Here is a 16,268-nt window from a genome sequence, read left to right as displayed (position 1 = left end):
GGTATATGACTATGGAAGAAATTATATTTTCATCCTATGTCTGTGGCTCATAGATTATAGATGGAACCCTAGAAGGGACCTCAGACCATTCAGTTCAGCCTTTTCATAGTTCAGATAAAGAAACTGAAGCCCAGTAAGGTTGTGAGTTGCCTAAGGTCATACATGGAATATCAGAGGAGAGTTTCTGGAACCTGAATTTCTGACTTAAGAATCGCTGATCTTCCCAATGTGCTCCAGTGATTCTGTGCCTCTAAGTAAATCTGACTCTCTCACTCTTTGAGAAACACCAGAAGATTGAAAAGAAACAAAATTGTGATTTTTTTTAAACTTCATAACTGCTTTGTTAAACAGTGAACATGGAGATGATTTAGTGGAAAAGAGGAAGGTAAAGTTGAGAGCATTAAGTATTCAAGGTAATTTTGTATTTGCCAAGAGCCTATATCAATTAAGTTCAGTATTCATCCTACTCCCATTTATCAGAGAAATAAAGATGTGAAGACAATAACAAGACAGTTGAACATTGCAATCACTGAAAAGAATTAGAGAAATTAAGTCTGTATTCTTTAAAACATGCAATGACAAAATATACCGATTGCTTTAAGTAATAGAAGGATAACTGCTGGAGGGTTTGACCTCTCATTACTTTTATAAAGGAGGCACAAATATTAATCATGTTGCTTTGTTTAACTTGTTACATAATTTGTTGATTAAACTGTTATTTAAACTCTGGCATTATTTAAAAGAGGTACTTGTCCATCAATTAATCAGTGAATTTGTTTGAATCTTAAGAATTCTTGGGTTCTTGTTTGTCAGGTCCTGCCTCTTCAATGAAAATTTTTGTCACCCAATTTCAGAAGGAGTTGTTGTGTCTAAGATGCTGAAGCTGGCATTACTAACATTCTTCTGCAAATTAGTGAAAAGTGAAGTCCAGCATCTGAATCACAAGTGAGTTTTTACATAAAGGGACATTTCCTCCCCCATTTGCCTTGTTCTTATATGCCTATTTTCTACCTTATTTCTAAAGTTTTATCCAAAAAATAAGTCATCTTTTGTGTCTATTTTTGTACAATTTTTAAAAGTAGGATTGTTGTGGGATTTTTTTTAAGTTTTTGACATTAAAGATAAATTCTATCACTAATAGAGTGATAGTTTATTTAGGATTTTTTCCTGTTTCACAGTTCACATGTCATTTTCACCAAGTTATGTATTTGGATAGGTGTTTAATTTTATTCACAAAGGTGGAAGGCTTTTCATGTTTCAGGTTTTAATGTTTTATTCTTTAGTAATTGAATACTTAAGTGAAAAAACTTTTTTTGGACATAACACTCACTTATTCAGTTTGTACATGTAAGTGTTGGAAATTTTCAGCTCCATATCCTGAAATTGAACATCCAATATATGTACATTGTTAGTTGTTTTATATCCTATACTTTTTCATCTCTTCTTCATAATTATTTTTCTATTTATTCAATGTTAGCTCAGTGTTTGAAGTTGATTGTCATCATTACTTTATACATTACTCATCAAAAATAGTGATTGTTTTGTATTTTAAAATTGCCTAACTTGTTTGTATTTTGACAGGAGATTTGATACTTTCTACCAAGCAACTACCATAATCAAATTGACTTACATCTAACTTTTGTTTCCTAGATTATATGAAGAGGCAGATTCTCAGAACCTAAAAGTCTCAGAACATGCTTTTCTTCTTAAAATCTTATGGTCTGGAAATGAAAGCTCAGTGTTTTTTACCAAACCAATAAATATGCTTTTGGATTGGACTATATATTTTCAAAAACAGAAATTCAGATCTAATGATGTGAGTAGAATTTGCCTTATTATGATGACTAAAAATAACCCCCACACACACATACACATGAAAGAATAAAAGAATAGATATATATATATATATATATATATATATATATATATATATATTCTTTTAAGGGAAAGGTGCTTTTGATTATTCTTTTTTTTTTTTTGGTTTAGTTTTTTTGGTTTTTGCAAGGCAATGGGGTTAAGTGGCTTGCCCAAGATCATACAGCTGGATAATTATTAAGGGTCTGCGGCCCGAATTTGAACTCTGGTCCTCCTGACTCCAGGGCCAATGCTCTATCCACCTGTATGGCCTTGAACATTCTTTATTCTTTTTTTTTTTTTTTGCCTCTCTAGTTTAGTCTCTATATTAAAAATATTTATCTCTGCCACATATTCATAAGTAGATCTATTTACTAAGAGGTTTTAGAATGACAAGTCTTTGGGATTAAAGACCATAGAAAATCTTTACTAAGTGTAAGATACTAATTTCATTGCTTGCTGTATCTTTTCACTGTTTACATTTAAATGCATAAAGACTATTAATACAGAGAAGATGAAACAAACCATAAAAGTTTTCAGTAGGTTACTGGGGAAATAACAAATGAGTTCTAAAAAAGAAAAAAATCTTAAAGGCTATTACAGGGTCATTATTCTGATTTCCGATCTTGACCAATGCCTCTAATCCTAGTTATTCTTTGTTTCTATAGACATACAACAGTCTTTGTCCATCAGTTCAGACAATTATAGTAACAGGCCTAGATCTTATTTCTCTAACTTCTAGAAGATCATAGACATGAACTTCTCAGGTAATTCCAAATTTTATCCAGTTTTCAGAAATTTTTTGTCAGTTCAAATACTATGATTTCTCATTCCCTTATATTAGATATAATAGATCCATTTCTGACTTGAGTTAGCCTTGTCCTATCTTAATTTTTTTTATTTGATAGGCTATCTGATTGGCAGTAAAAATAGTGGAAAAAATATTTTTATCCTTTCAATAGGAAAGGAGAAGTGGTATATCCAGGTCACTGACTTGAGCAGTGCCTTGAAGAGTAATGGTTGATGATGTCACTTGAATTGAGATTGTAGTGTCACCATAGGCTACTTTCTCAATCTCATTTAAACTTTAGTACTGTTAATTGCTTAGTGGCCAATGCCACTTTCAATTTACTTGAGGTTAAAGAACCAATTTGCTTGATATTTGATATATATTTATATATACTAAGAATATAAGGTATAAAGGTATGCAGGTTGGCAGGGATGACAAAAGGTAGGATTAATCAATGTTGGAAGAGCTGTGGAAAGACAGAAACTCTGATATAATTTTGATTGAGCTTTAAAATGATCTAATTATTCCAGTTGAAAAATTTGAATTATTGTAATAAACTACCTAAAATATCCATACCCTTTGATGTAGAAATTTTTCTAGCTGACATATATCCCAATGTGATCAAAGACAGAAAACACCGAAATATTTTATAGTAGCATTTTTTTATAGAACCAAATAATTCACCTAAGTTAGATACCCACTAATTAGTGAATAGCTAAGCAAATTGTGGTACATGAATGTAATGGAATATAATTGCACAGTAAGAAATGGTGAATATGAAAATTATAGAGAAGCATGAGAGACTTACATGAACTAGTACATAGTAAAATTAACAGAACCAGTAAAAAAAAAAACCACAACTACAATAATATAAATGAAGAGAACTCTCACCTACCCTCAGCCCCACCAAAATATCTCAGAATAGAGTATAATAATACAAGCCAGGTCCCTAAATGGGGAAAAACCATTGACTGTAACATTGCCTATACTGTCAGACTCATTATATATATATAGTTTTAAGTTTTTTGAACTGTTTTTTTTCCCCTTCCCTTCTTCTTTGTTACAGATGACTTTCTCTGGGGTTAGGGATATATTGTGTGTATGTGTGAATGTACTTACACACATATATGTATGTATGTATTCATTTATTTGTATGAAATGACAGTCATATGAAAACAGAAGATTTTAATACTGTTTCTTTGGAAATTATAAAAACTCACTAGACAAGATGCTTCCTATCAAAGGAAATTGAATTAGAACAATGACCAGAGAGAGAGGTCTCTCAGTGCAGTGATGAATTATTTGGTTTTATATGTTCTACTCTATAATTTTGATATGAATCTCCCCATTATGTCTTCATCTTCTCCAATTTCTCAGTATTAGTAAGTTCAACCTCCTGTTTTTTTATGAAAAATAGATAAATTTGACTCATGGTTGACACATTCACCAAACCTAAAACATTTATATTTACTTTTGTACTTTAATGGGTCTTATCTATAGGAGCACTTCTTCTAATGATGCATATTAAAACCAGTTCACAGCTTCTCATTCTATTTTGTTCATTTCCATGTGTGAAAAATCCTTCTTGGAGAATACTGTCTATAATCATGAGTATCTTTTACATTTACTAATCTAGCATCTAAGCTATTTGTTATACCAAGGCCTCAACCAGTCTATTAGAAATAGTGATAATATTAATGATTCTATTAACTCCCTTGTGAACCTAAAAAAATAAAATTAGAATGGCAGAAATCAGGAAGACCTGAGTTCTTATCAAGCCTCAGACACTTAATAGCTATATGACTCTGGGCAAGTCTTTTACCTCTATCTGCCCCCAATTTCCTCACCTACGAAGTAGGGATAATAATAACACTTACCCCACAGGATTTTAGTGATGATAAAATGAAACAATATCTATGGAACATTTTGCAAATTTTAAAGCATTATATAAATGGTGATAACAATGGCAGTTACCTGGCTTTCTAAAAGTACAGTAAATTTTATTCAGGTATAAAGGTAGGAGATAGAAATTTGAGTCTGAAACACCATAGGACCTGTAATCATTGTCTGGATTATACAGGAAGTTCAAGATAAAGTTCCAAATGAGGCTTCGTTGTTGCTTGTATCAGTAGTGCAAGATGCATGGTTAATATCCCCAGACTTCCATGGAAAAGACACCCAGGAACAACATGTCCAAACTTGTTTATAAAGTAAATTTATAGCAAAACTATTTGTAAACTACTGAACAGAAATTTACTAGCTTTGCTATTTATTTGTTCATATATTGTGTGCATATCATGGCAAGCTTTCAAATTAATAGGAAAACTTCTGAATAGTGAATGAGAAAAATGTCTTTGGATTTCCTTATTTTCAGTCTCTTGCAGAAGCTTAAGCTCAGCCCAACCTGAGATCTCCTTCAGTGTGTTTTCTGCTCTCTCAGAGGCTCAGTATATATCAGAAAAGTCTCCCTTTAGGATATTCACCTTAACTGATCAAGTATCTTTGTGAATTTTTTTTAATTTTTCCCCTCTTTGCCCAGCTGCTCTAACCTTCTTCCCCTTTCCTTTCCTCCCCTCCATGTAGAGATATTCTAGCTGAGGGTTTCTGTCTAAAGATCCAGCTGTAATTTTTTTAAAATTCATATTGAAACCAGTAAGGAGAAGGCAACATATTTGATAACAGTCCTTACAAGAGGACGAAATAAGCTATACAGGATGAGAAAGAGGGATCTTCCATTTATAGAATGGAAAGGGAGCAGGATGATGTCTATCATTGTAACAATACTCCCATTGAAGTTTTAATGTCCTTTAATCTCCAAATCAAACAAAATTCTCCCAAATCAGATCAAATTTCATTATACAAAGTCATCACATCCTTTGGAGGAGACCAAAGGAAACTTATTATACCTTCTGTCAGTTTTATCTACAGCCAGTGTTAATTTAATTGTAGAATATTTTTGCCATTACTCCCAAGAACTGTTGACCCTTACTGTTATTCAGTTAGCTAAACTATTTATATATGTTGCTAAGAAAGCAAGAAAGGTCATCATATTACCAGTCTCAAGTTTTTTGAACCTTGTTCAACTTCAGAAATCTCAGTATTAACACTGTAAACTTCCCTATTCATTTTGTGGTAAAGTCTCACATAAACTTGCAAAGCAGTGTATTCAGAGATAATTGAGACAATTCCTGACTACTTAGGGTCTAAAATATATGTCTTAATTTTTCATATACATATGTTTTTCTATACTTGATTAAATTTAATAGTTTTAGTCAGAGAGGGAAGGATGGGGGATGGGGATGGGGAGAGGGTGATACAATAATAGCACCCACCTCCCTCCCAAGGTTGTTGTGTGGATCAAATGAGATAATAATTGAATTGCCCTTAGCACAATGCCTGACCCATAGTAAACACTACACAAATGTTATCTGATCAGGTTTAGAAGTGGGGGCAGTAGCAGGTGACAGAATAATGCTTGTTCAATAGTATAATAATAACTATTAATTTTAGGATTTCATTTAGGCAGTTGTCAGAGATATGATGTAAATAGCTGTGTGGTTTTTGTTTTTGATTTGTTTTTAATTGGCACCTGGCAACTGTTCTAAGATTTAGGGACTAAAAAGGGAATTTGCTCTGCAATGAAGTACATAGTGTGTTCTCCATGCCTTGTCCCCTTGTCCTAGCCACAGCTCTGTGATTCAGCTGTTCTTCTACAGGGTAATTGGGACACAGGCCCCTTACTATGTGACAGTTGAAACTGGTGAGTAGGCACTCTCAGTGTGTTTGTCTGGTTTAAAAAGAAGCATGGTTGCACAAGGGTATAGGAACAGAAAACATTCATTATAACTAGAACTAAATATAGTACTCTCGTCTTTAAATGAGAGGATGCTGGATAAAACTGGTAACTTCTTTATAGATTATCAAGTGCTTGCTCAGCTTAATCTGCCTTTCATTTATTTTTTTAAATGCTAAAATCATTACAGATAAAAAGGTCTTTTCACTTTGTGGAACATTTCTTCCTTTCTTCCATTTGATTGTATTAGATGAAACTGCTCATTATATCTGAAGACAATAATATAGACCACAGCATTTTTCACAGTTTACTAAATCACCAAAGGACTACTACCAATGTGAAAATGCTTAGAAAGCAGACTAAAGTTGTAAATAGTAACAGATTTTATGTACTTAGCTTGAAGATTTTTATTACACTTTATAAACAAGAGCAACATATTTGTTTAGCAGTTACCACCACATAAATTGTAGCATTATTAGATATTAACAAACTAACCTTAAACACTTCAAATTAGTAGTATATTTCTTAAGACTTGATTAAGATTTTTTATTCATATGGACTTTTTCTATTAAGTTAATTTTCACTATTAGAATTCATTCTTGTACTTAATTCAGTCTCTTTGGCAGTTTCAATTTAAAGAATTCCATGCATGTTCACAGACATCATTTTCAGTAGGGTAAAGCATTTTGTTTCTTGATTTACAGCATTGAAGCATTCAATTTAAGTCATTAGCTAAACAGAAGTCCTCAGTTTATGCTAATGTTGTTTTGTCATAATGTCAATCAGCCAGTCTTGCCAAATGACATTGTGGCATTGAATTTCATTGTCATGAATCTGAGAGTGCTTTGGGTTTTCCTTGGCAAAGGGCAGAGGTGGGATGTGTCTCTTATTTTAAAGGGGCTGCAGATTCAACATGGCCACAGCTACAGAGCATATCTTTACCATTTCTCCTTGGGACACCCTTATATGAAAATGGAGGCAACTCTAGAATTGCAGATCACAAGGTAAACAAGTTAGGCTATCTATATTTTTATAGAATATCCCTTCACTCTCCCAACTATGGGTTTTTCTTTTTTCTTTTTTTTTTCATAATTGTCAGTAAGAAAGAGGAGATGGTGTGGTACAATGGATAGAGTCAGTAGCTCTAGAATCAGAGAATGGGGTTCATATCATTTTTCTGATACTTTCTATGTTTTTTTGTGATTTTCTCAAGTTACTCTTCCTTAGCCTCTTTCTTTATCTATAAATGAAGAGATTGTACCAGATAGTCTTTCTGGAACCAGAGTCCTCTTCCAGTTGTAGAATTGTGATCTAATGTTGGCTGCCATCTTTTTTTCTAAAATTCCTATATATAGTTTCCTTCATATTCTATCTTGCTTCAGTGGAAGGAAATAAAGTTATACTTTAGAGTATGTTAAGTTAAATCTCTTTGTTTTTACAAATGGGAAAACAGCTTCAGAAATATAGTCACTTAGTAGCATTCACATTGTTATTCTGTGATAGAACTCTAATTATGACCCAGGTTATGTAGGTCCTGATTATGGATTCTTTCTACCTAATACTCTTTCCTGTTTTAAAGCACTATTGTATTCAAATCCTACCTGAGACATTTAGGAAATTAGTAACCATAGACAAATCCCTTAATATCACAGTATCTTTGTTTTCTCATCTGTAAAGCAAGGGACAGTTTTACCTCCAGTGCTTACTTTGATGTGAAGATGCAAGGAAATAATGTTTGTTAAATATTTGTAAACCTTCAAGCACAATATAAATGTCAACTCCTATTGTTGTTTTGAAAAGGTTGGTAGTACATTAGCTTATTGTCTTAGTCCTTTTTATTGTACTCTTATCCCTAGCATCCTGTTGCCACCAGGGTGGATGGAATGAACTTGGATTAGAAGTCTGAAGACTTGTTTTACTTTTTAGTTGCACATCTTTATCAAAAAAAGGTCGTGCCAGTAAACCCCTTTTTAGTCTGATTTTTCTCTTTTGTATATAAAATGAGAATAATATAATTTATCTAACCTGTCTCCATCACAAGATTATTTGAAAATCAGCTGAAATCATGTGCATGGAAAGTTCATTGAAAAAGGGTTGGTATATGGCCAGTGTATCAATTTGTTTTACTGCTTATCTTGGTTACAAGCTATAAGGAAGGATGCCTGTTTGGATTGGGGAACTGGGCTAATGGTAGCAATAGAGATTTAATTTTTTTATTAAAAAGTGCATCAATAATTTTTTTAAAAAACAAAATTAAAGATTCAAAAGGGACACAAAAATATGACAGTTTTGTTTCTACTATGTTAAATTCAATATACTCTTTAAAAATGAACTACATCACAGCAATTCATGCTTTTACAAGCAGTCTTTTTTGCCATTTTATACTGAAATGTATATTTTAGTGATGATTAAGCTCATCACAGAATAGATTTTAAGAAATATTGTCCTGTGCAACTAAGATCAGATGTTAAATACTTTATTTGGTATTTGCTCTGACTAATTAAATATTCAAGCTTATATTAATTAGTGTTCTGTTAACTCTCTTCTAATTAATAGAGTTATTAGTAATATTAAGAAAATGACTGAAAAATAAAATGTACTCAACAATAAAACTTTATTGAACCACACTTCATTGCATTAAGGACTTGTGATTTTTTTCTATTTGTTAACTCCTTCCAACTTAGTGAGATGCCTAAGGCAATGTCATGTTTGTCTAGCTAGCAAATTGTCAGAAGCAGAAACTGAATCCAGGGCTTGCTACTTCCCAGGACACAGCTCTCTCTTCACAATGCTGCTTTTCTGTGTTGGGTATTATTTTTCTTCAGTGATTCAAGAGGCACACAGGATGTTGCAGAAGCTTCATGTCACAACCATGAGCATAAGTTTTTGTTGTTCTCAAAGTCTAATTAAGTTAACCCTGGTGGACAGTATGTAGGATAATAGAGCTATTGGGATACCAATAAACAGCTCCCACACTTAGCATTTAGCAAATGAACCATTTTCTTGTTTGTTGCATTGAGTTTTCTTCCGGATTTTTTATTTAAAGCTGGGCATTCCTGGGGGTCATCTGGTACAGCCTCTTATTTCATAAATGAGGACTCTGAGACTCAGAGGCTAAGTGACTGGCCAATTGGCACATGGAGACAGTAAGTAGCAGAGCTGATGTTCCAACCCAGTTCCACTATTGTAGTTTCCTTTTCCAAAGCAATTTCTGTAGTGTTTAAGTATTTGAACATAAATTGCAACCATAAATAACTTCAGTACTTCATAGACCAATGTACATCATGAATATATAGCGTCAAGAAGACCTGGGTTCAACTGTTACCTCTGCCTCTTAATGTCTATATGAACATGAGCAAATCTCTTAATCTCTTTTATTCTCAAGCAACTCTTTTTTTAAGACTTGTACTAAGTCATAGGTAGTTGTGATCTCCATGACTAGAGGGAGTTTGTAACCTGAGGAGCAGTGTGTCAGTGATCTATCCTCTGATGTGGGTGTCCCCACAACCTCAGGCAAAAGAACTAGTTATAATGAGGGGGAACCAAGATCTTTAGTTAAAAATGCTTCCTTTTATAAGGACAATGGGTGGTTTTTGGCATATACAAGGATTTTAGGCATGTCTTAGAACCAGTTTCTATATCTTTTAAACTCCACAGAGTTTCAGTGGTTCTGATCCTCATTTGTGTCATCAACTGGAAGCCCATAAGACCCTTTCTCAGAAAAGTATGTTTAAATGGAAAGAGCAAGAAATAAGCATTTATATACAGCAAGTGTTAATCACTTCTTACAATTTAATATTTTTAGTAGAGAAAACTGAGGTAAGCAATTTAAGTAAACTTTTGCTCAGGGTCACAGAGCCATTAGGTATTTGAGATCAAATTTGAACTAAGATCTTCTAGGCACAGCGGTCTTTCTACTACAATGCTAACTGTCTCCCTAAAAGCATAAAATAAAATACACAAGATTACAAAGGAAACCAATTAAATTGAAATAGTTATTTTTTTTAAATCTTTAACAAGTTCAATGACTTAGCTTAGGAACCTTTGCTCAAAGGTGTGGGGGGTGGGGGCTGTGTTATGAAGAAAAGTTAGTTAGAGAATGCTCAAACTTTGCTATCATCCTTTTATTGTCTTTTCCCTGAAATCTCCTTTACCCTGAAAAATTTTGGTTAATAGACTGTTGACATCTGAAGGGAGGGTGGTAGAAAAATGTACAACCTATAAATATGTAATTGGATGAATGTTGAAAAACTTTCATAACATGCAATTGAAAAAAATAAAAGTAAAACTTTTTAAAAAGTAAAGAGAAAAAGTGTATTTAAACCACTAACTCAAATGTTGGACAATGTTGGGTTTTGGTATCCTAAGACCACTTACCAGCATTCAGTTCTGAAGATTTTCTTTCAACGCAATCTGTCTAAGCAAAAAATAAAATTAAATTAAAATTGAAGAAAAGAATTTGCCTCATCAGGGAAGAGAAAATTCAAAGCAAATTTAAAACTTCTAAAGTTGTCAGAGTTTTTCATCTATCAGTCAGTCAACAACAAGCATTTTATAAAACTCTTACTTTGTGACAAGCACTTGAAAATATTCCCTTGCCAAATGTAGGAATAAAGAGGTTAGCAATATCACCATCTTTCTTACGAGGAACCTGAAATATTTATTTTGATAGAGGAAAACAGGTTTGGCTATGTGTTGGGGTTTTTTAAGTCAATTTGGTATTTTCTGAATAGAAGTGCATATTTTTGGCCTCAGTTTATCTTGCACCTTAGTTCTAAATTAATTTCATGAGTGAAGAATAAAGTACACTTTTACCAAATTCTAGTGACAAAAAAGATTTGATGACTGTTTCTTTCACCTTGTAGAGGAGTTTAAAAGTACTGAATTTAGAAGGGGTAAAAAAAATCAACCAATATTCATACTTTACTTTTCTCAACTATTAAATATAGATATATTCGTGATAGACAAGGCCGACTTGATTTTCATCTCATCATTAGTTAAGAAGATTCAATTTAAGCAATTTTTTTCAGTTACAAATTGTGTTGTTTGATACCTTAATCTCTATTTTTCACAACTCATTTCATTTTTTAGCAAACTATATAATGGAGATTTGCATTTTTGGTGTACAGTCTTCTTTCTGTTTTACTTTGTATCTAGAGATGCTTGTTTTATGTGGTGTTAAATTTAGATTAAAAACTTCATTTCCTTTTTCAATCCTATTCCTGGAAATTATGGTTTTAGAAAAAGGTAAAGTTTGGTCTGTAGAAAATTTTGTAGAAAAATAGCAGAAGTTACAAGCCAGTACTTTCCTCTATATATACTGTGTGTAGTCTTAGTAATGGCGACCTTTGAGTCACAAATATACTGTGAGAGCTAAAACCAAACATCTTCTTGATGTTGCCTGGCATCCTCTAGAATACTAATTACATTGGTTTTCTTTAATCCTTCCACCTAAATCTAGAAGAAATCTGAGGATGTCAGTTTGGGTTTCTATATGACCCCAAAACTGTTTCTAAGTAAGTTCATATCTATTTCTTTCAAGACTTACATATTCATGTTAGGTATCTGACTTTTAGTTAGTATAAAATTTAAAATTAAGGTTACTTCCCACAGTAAATTTTTTAATACCACGTACATGATTAATATATTTTTCTAAACACTTATTTCCTTTTTAAAAATAATTTTTCTCATCTATTAGGCCTTCAAAAACGAAATGGCTTATCTGTTGACTGAGATTCTTGGAGCAGTAGTAGAATATTGGATATTTCTTGGTCTTAAAAAAGATAGAAATGTGATGCGACATATGTCTGATGAACTAGAAAATTATGTTGCTGTTTCTTGTGATGGTAAGTTTTTAGATAAATTTGGAGGGAAGGGAGGATGGTAGAAAAATGTAGAATTCAAACCTGACAAAAAATGAATGTTGAAAACTTATCTTTGCTTGTAAATGGAAAAAGTAAAATTACAAAATTACAAAAAATTTATAAATCATACGGTTTTTTCTGCCTTATTCAAGGAATTAGTTTTTATATTTTTTGTTTAGGATTTAGCAAATATTTATAATATTTTTCCAATTGACTCAACTTTTTGTTCCTAATTCTTATTAAACTATTAACAGTGCACATTTATATATCTCAAGAATTCACAAAGCATTTGTTTTTCCATTTTGAAGCAATTTATTTTAAATTACATTAGAAAATAAGGGACAAATGCTATTCTATAGTTTGTAATGAGTACTAGACAGAACATGAAAGCCAACTAAACTTCATATATGAAGTACATTGCTGCATAAAAATTCCTTTGAGCATTTGGCTTGCAAATAAAAATCCCACATTTAATTGTGAGTAGAGATTTCCTATTGACTTGGTATTTTTTTTTTTTTTTAGGTTTTTGCAAGGCAAATGGGGTTAAGTGGCTTGCCCAAGGCCACACAGCTAGGTAATTATTAAGTGTCTGAGACCTAATGTGAACTCAGTTACTCCTGACTCCAGGGCCAGTACTCTACCCACTGCGCCACCTAGCTGCTCAGATTTTTTTTTAAGATTTTATTTTTTAGATTCAATTTTATTTTATTTTCAGTTTCACATTCTTTGCCTTGTTCAGTCATTTTTCAGGCATGTCTTTGACTCTTTGTGACCCCATGTGATAAATGCTTTTCTCAGCAAAGGTATTACCATTTCCTTCTCCTGTTCATTTTACAGATGAAGAAACCAAGGCAAACAGGATTACATAACTTGCCCAGAGTTACACAGATAATAACCTTCTGAGGTCAGATTTGATCTCAGGTCATCCTGATTCTAGACAAATCATAATATCTATTGTGCTTCCCCCAGCTGCTCTTCCTTCTTCCCTACTCCAGTCCATTGAAAAAGCAAGAGAAGCAAAACCCATTACAAATATACATACAGACAGACAGACAGACATATACATATACAGATATAGATACATATACAGGTACATATACATATATATGCTTATAGTTGTGCAAAACAAACTCCTACATTAACTGTCTTAAAAAAAAGGAAGAAAAGGGCGGCCAGGTGGCATAGTGGATAAAGCACCGGCCTTGGAGTCAGGAGTACCTGAGTTCAAATCCGGTCTCAGACACTTAATAATTACCTAGCTGTGTGGCCTTTGCAAAAATTTTTTAAAAACAAGAAGAAAATATGTTTTGTTGTGCTTTCTTGAACCTTTCAGTTCTATATGAGAAGGTAAGTAGATAGCATGTTTCATCACGAGTCTTTTGGTCTTGCAATTGGTTTTTATATTGATCAAAGTTTAAGTCATTCAGAATTGATCTTTTTATAATAATATTGTTATAAATGGTTCTTCTGGTTCTTCTCACTTTACTTTGTATCAGTTAATATAAGACTTTCCAAGTTTTTCTGAAGTCATCTCCCTAGTTATTTCTTATAGTGCAATAATTTTCCATGGCATTCATCTATCATAATTTGATTTCAAATTCTTTGTCTCCCACAGAAAAACTACTATAAATACTTTTATACTTGGTTCTTTTCCTTTAGAAATAGCCCTAATAGTTACAAAGCACATTCACAAAGAACAATACTTCAAGATAAATAGTGCAAGTAATTCCCATTTTACAGGTAAAGAAGTTGAGGCTAAGCAGTGTTAAATAGCTTGCCATTTTCACTTGGCTAAGTGACAAAACTATCATATAATCCTGGATCTTTTGATTTTATTTCCATTACATCATGCTACTTCTTCCAAACTTAAACACTTGATGTATTTTTAAAATGTAATTTTAAGTTTTTTATTTTGAATACAGATTGTTCCATATGTAAACGATAATTTGACAGAAAAAAACTATTGTACAAAGTGAAACACTCCTTACTGTCTTAAAAGTCTTTCATATAGAACAATTTAATCTAGCTGTCTGCTTATCTCTCCTTATTCTAATAGTAGAATAAATCATTTTAATAAATTTTCCTTCATCCTGTGAAAGAAAAGAGAATAAAATGCCCTATAATTACAGATATATTATCTCTTTCAGAATCCTCACCTAGAGCAGGTAGTACTGGTAAAAGTTAAACTAGATCAATATAAAGTGGGATCCATCCATTCCTTTTCCTTAAAGAATTAGTCCCGTCAGAAATTGCCAAATTTTATGAGAATTTCTAGCACTTCATTGTCTTTTCTGGCTGTTCATTATCTTAATAATGGCTATTTTATTTGTCATGAGTATTGAAGAACTTCTAGTATTAAGTAGCTGTCTTCTTGAAGCTTTTTTTTTACTTAAAGTAGAAGATAGTATAGATTTTAATCAATTCTCATCAATGACTTGTTAAATCTACTATGCAAAATCTTTAAATGACATTTTATGTTGCCTATATATTATGTCATTAGTTAAATTATATTACCTACTTACATAGCATCTTTTTTTAATCAGAGAAAACATTTTCTCTTAATACTGATATTCTATTTTCCCATTAAAAATTTTTTTGTTCATTTTGTATTTTGTGTTTTCCCTAATTACATGTAAAAACAAATTTTTACATTTAAAAAAGAATTTAGTTCTATGTCAGCTAAGTGGCACTGGGTTAGAACACTGATCCTAGAGTCAACTGACCCTGAATTCAACTCCAGCCTCAGATATATATTAGCTGTGTGTCCCTAGGCAAGTCACTTAACTCCATTGTCTCCAAAAAAGAAAAGAAAATGTTAAAATTTGAGTTTCAAATTCTTTTCCTCTCCACCCCTCTATTGAGAAGGCAAGCAATTTGACATAGGTTTTACATATATATGCATTCATGCAAAGTATATTTTCATAATAGTCATGTTGTGAAAGAAAACACCAAAAGAAGAAGAAGAATATTTTTTTTAAAAGTAAGCTTCTATCTACATTCAGACTGTCACTTCTTTTTTCTGGAGGATAGCATTTTTCATTTTAAGTCCTTAGGATTTTATCTTATATCATTGCCTTGCTGAGAATAGCTAAGTCATTCACAGTTAATCATGGCTCAGTGTTGCTGTTAGAGTTGAGCAATGTTTGCTTACTTTTCATCAGTTCATGTAAGTTTTTGCAGGTTTTTCTGAGAGGATCTTACTCATCCTTTTTTATAGTGTTCCATCACAATCATGTAGTACAATTTATTGTCATTCTTTGCCATCAATAAAAGAGCTGCTATAAATATTTGTATACATAGAAGTTCTTTTCTTTTTTGTTTTAATCTCTTTGGGGTCATAGATATAGTAGTATTAGTACTACTGGGTCAAATGGATTTACATGATTTTAAAGTTTTGTGACTTTTATAGCCCTGTTGACATAATTCCAGATTGCTTTCCAGAGTAATTGAATCAATTTACTACACCACTGACAATGCATTAAATGACTCAGTTTTCCCACAAGTCCAACAACATTTGTCATTTTTATTTTCTTATATTAGTCAATCTGCTAAGTGGAATTGGTACCTCAGATTGTTTTAATTTGCATTTCTGTAATCACTAGTGATTGAGTATTTTCTCATGACTATAAATAAATAGCTTTGATTACTTCATCTGAAAACTATCATTTCCTTTGACCATTTATCAACTGGGAAATGACTTTTATTTTTATAAATTTGACTCATTTCACTATAGATTTGAGAAATGAAGCCTTTAACAGAGAAACTTGCTGTAAAATTTTTTGTTATGATTGCTATATAGTTCCCTATTGGTATGTATATCCAGTTTTCTCCCATTTATTCTACTCTGTCTCTTTTCACCCTGTCCTCCTCAAAAATGTTTTGCTTCTGTCAGTTGCCTTCCCTAATCTTCCCCCCATTACTGCCTAGGGTAACAGATTTTCATACCCAACTAAGTGTGTCTGTGTAC

At 32.4% G+C, this 16,268-nt stretch overlaps 1 protein-coding gene across 3 annotated transcripts in view; it reads left to right on the top strand.

The window, feature by feature from the left end:
- SLF1 (SMC5-SMC6 complex localization factor 1) overlaps positions 1-16,268 on the top strand; it is a 124,479-nt gene that overhangs the window by 87,295 nt on the left and 20,916 nt on the right. For 2 of the 3 annotated variants that reach the window (XM_074206881.1, XM_074206879.1), the window contains 4 exons: positions 814-945; positions 1,651-1,816; positions 10,095-10,256; positions 12,136-12,283. In XM_074206881.1, coding sequence (XP_074062982.1) covers positions 814-945; positions 1,651-1,816; positions 10,095-10,256; positions 12,136-12,283 — 608 coding nt within the window. The remainder of the gene's footprint in view (positions 1-813; positions 946-1,650; positions 1,817-10,094; positions 10,257-12,135; positions 12,284-16,268) is intronic. The other variant, XM_074206882.1, reaches the window with a different exon arrangement.

Source organism: Macrotis lagotis, chromosome X (assembly GCF_037893015.1).
Source record: "Macrotis lagotis isolate mMagLag1 chromosome X, bilby.v1.9.chrom.fasta, whole genome shotgun sequence".
Lineage (NCBI taxonomy): Eukaryota > Metazoa > Chordata > Mammalia > Peramelemorphia > Peramelidae > Macrotis > Macrotis lagotis.
The sequence above is the reverse complement of the archived record's forward strand: the minus strand, read 5'-3'. Positions and strand labels throughout refer to the sequence as shown.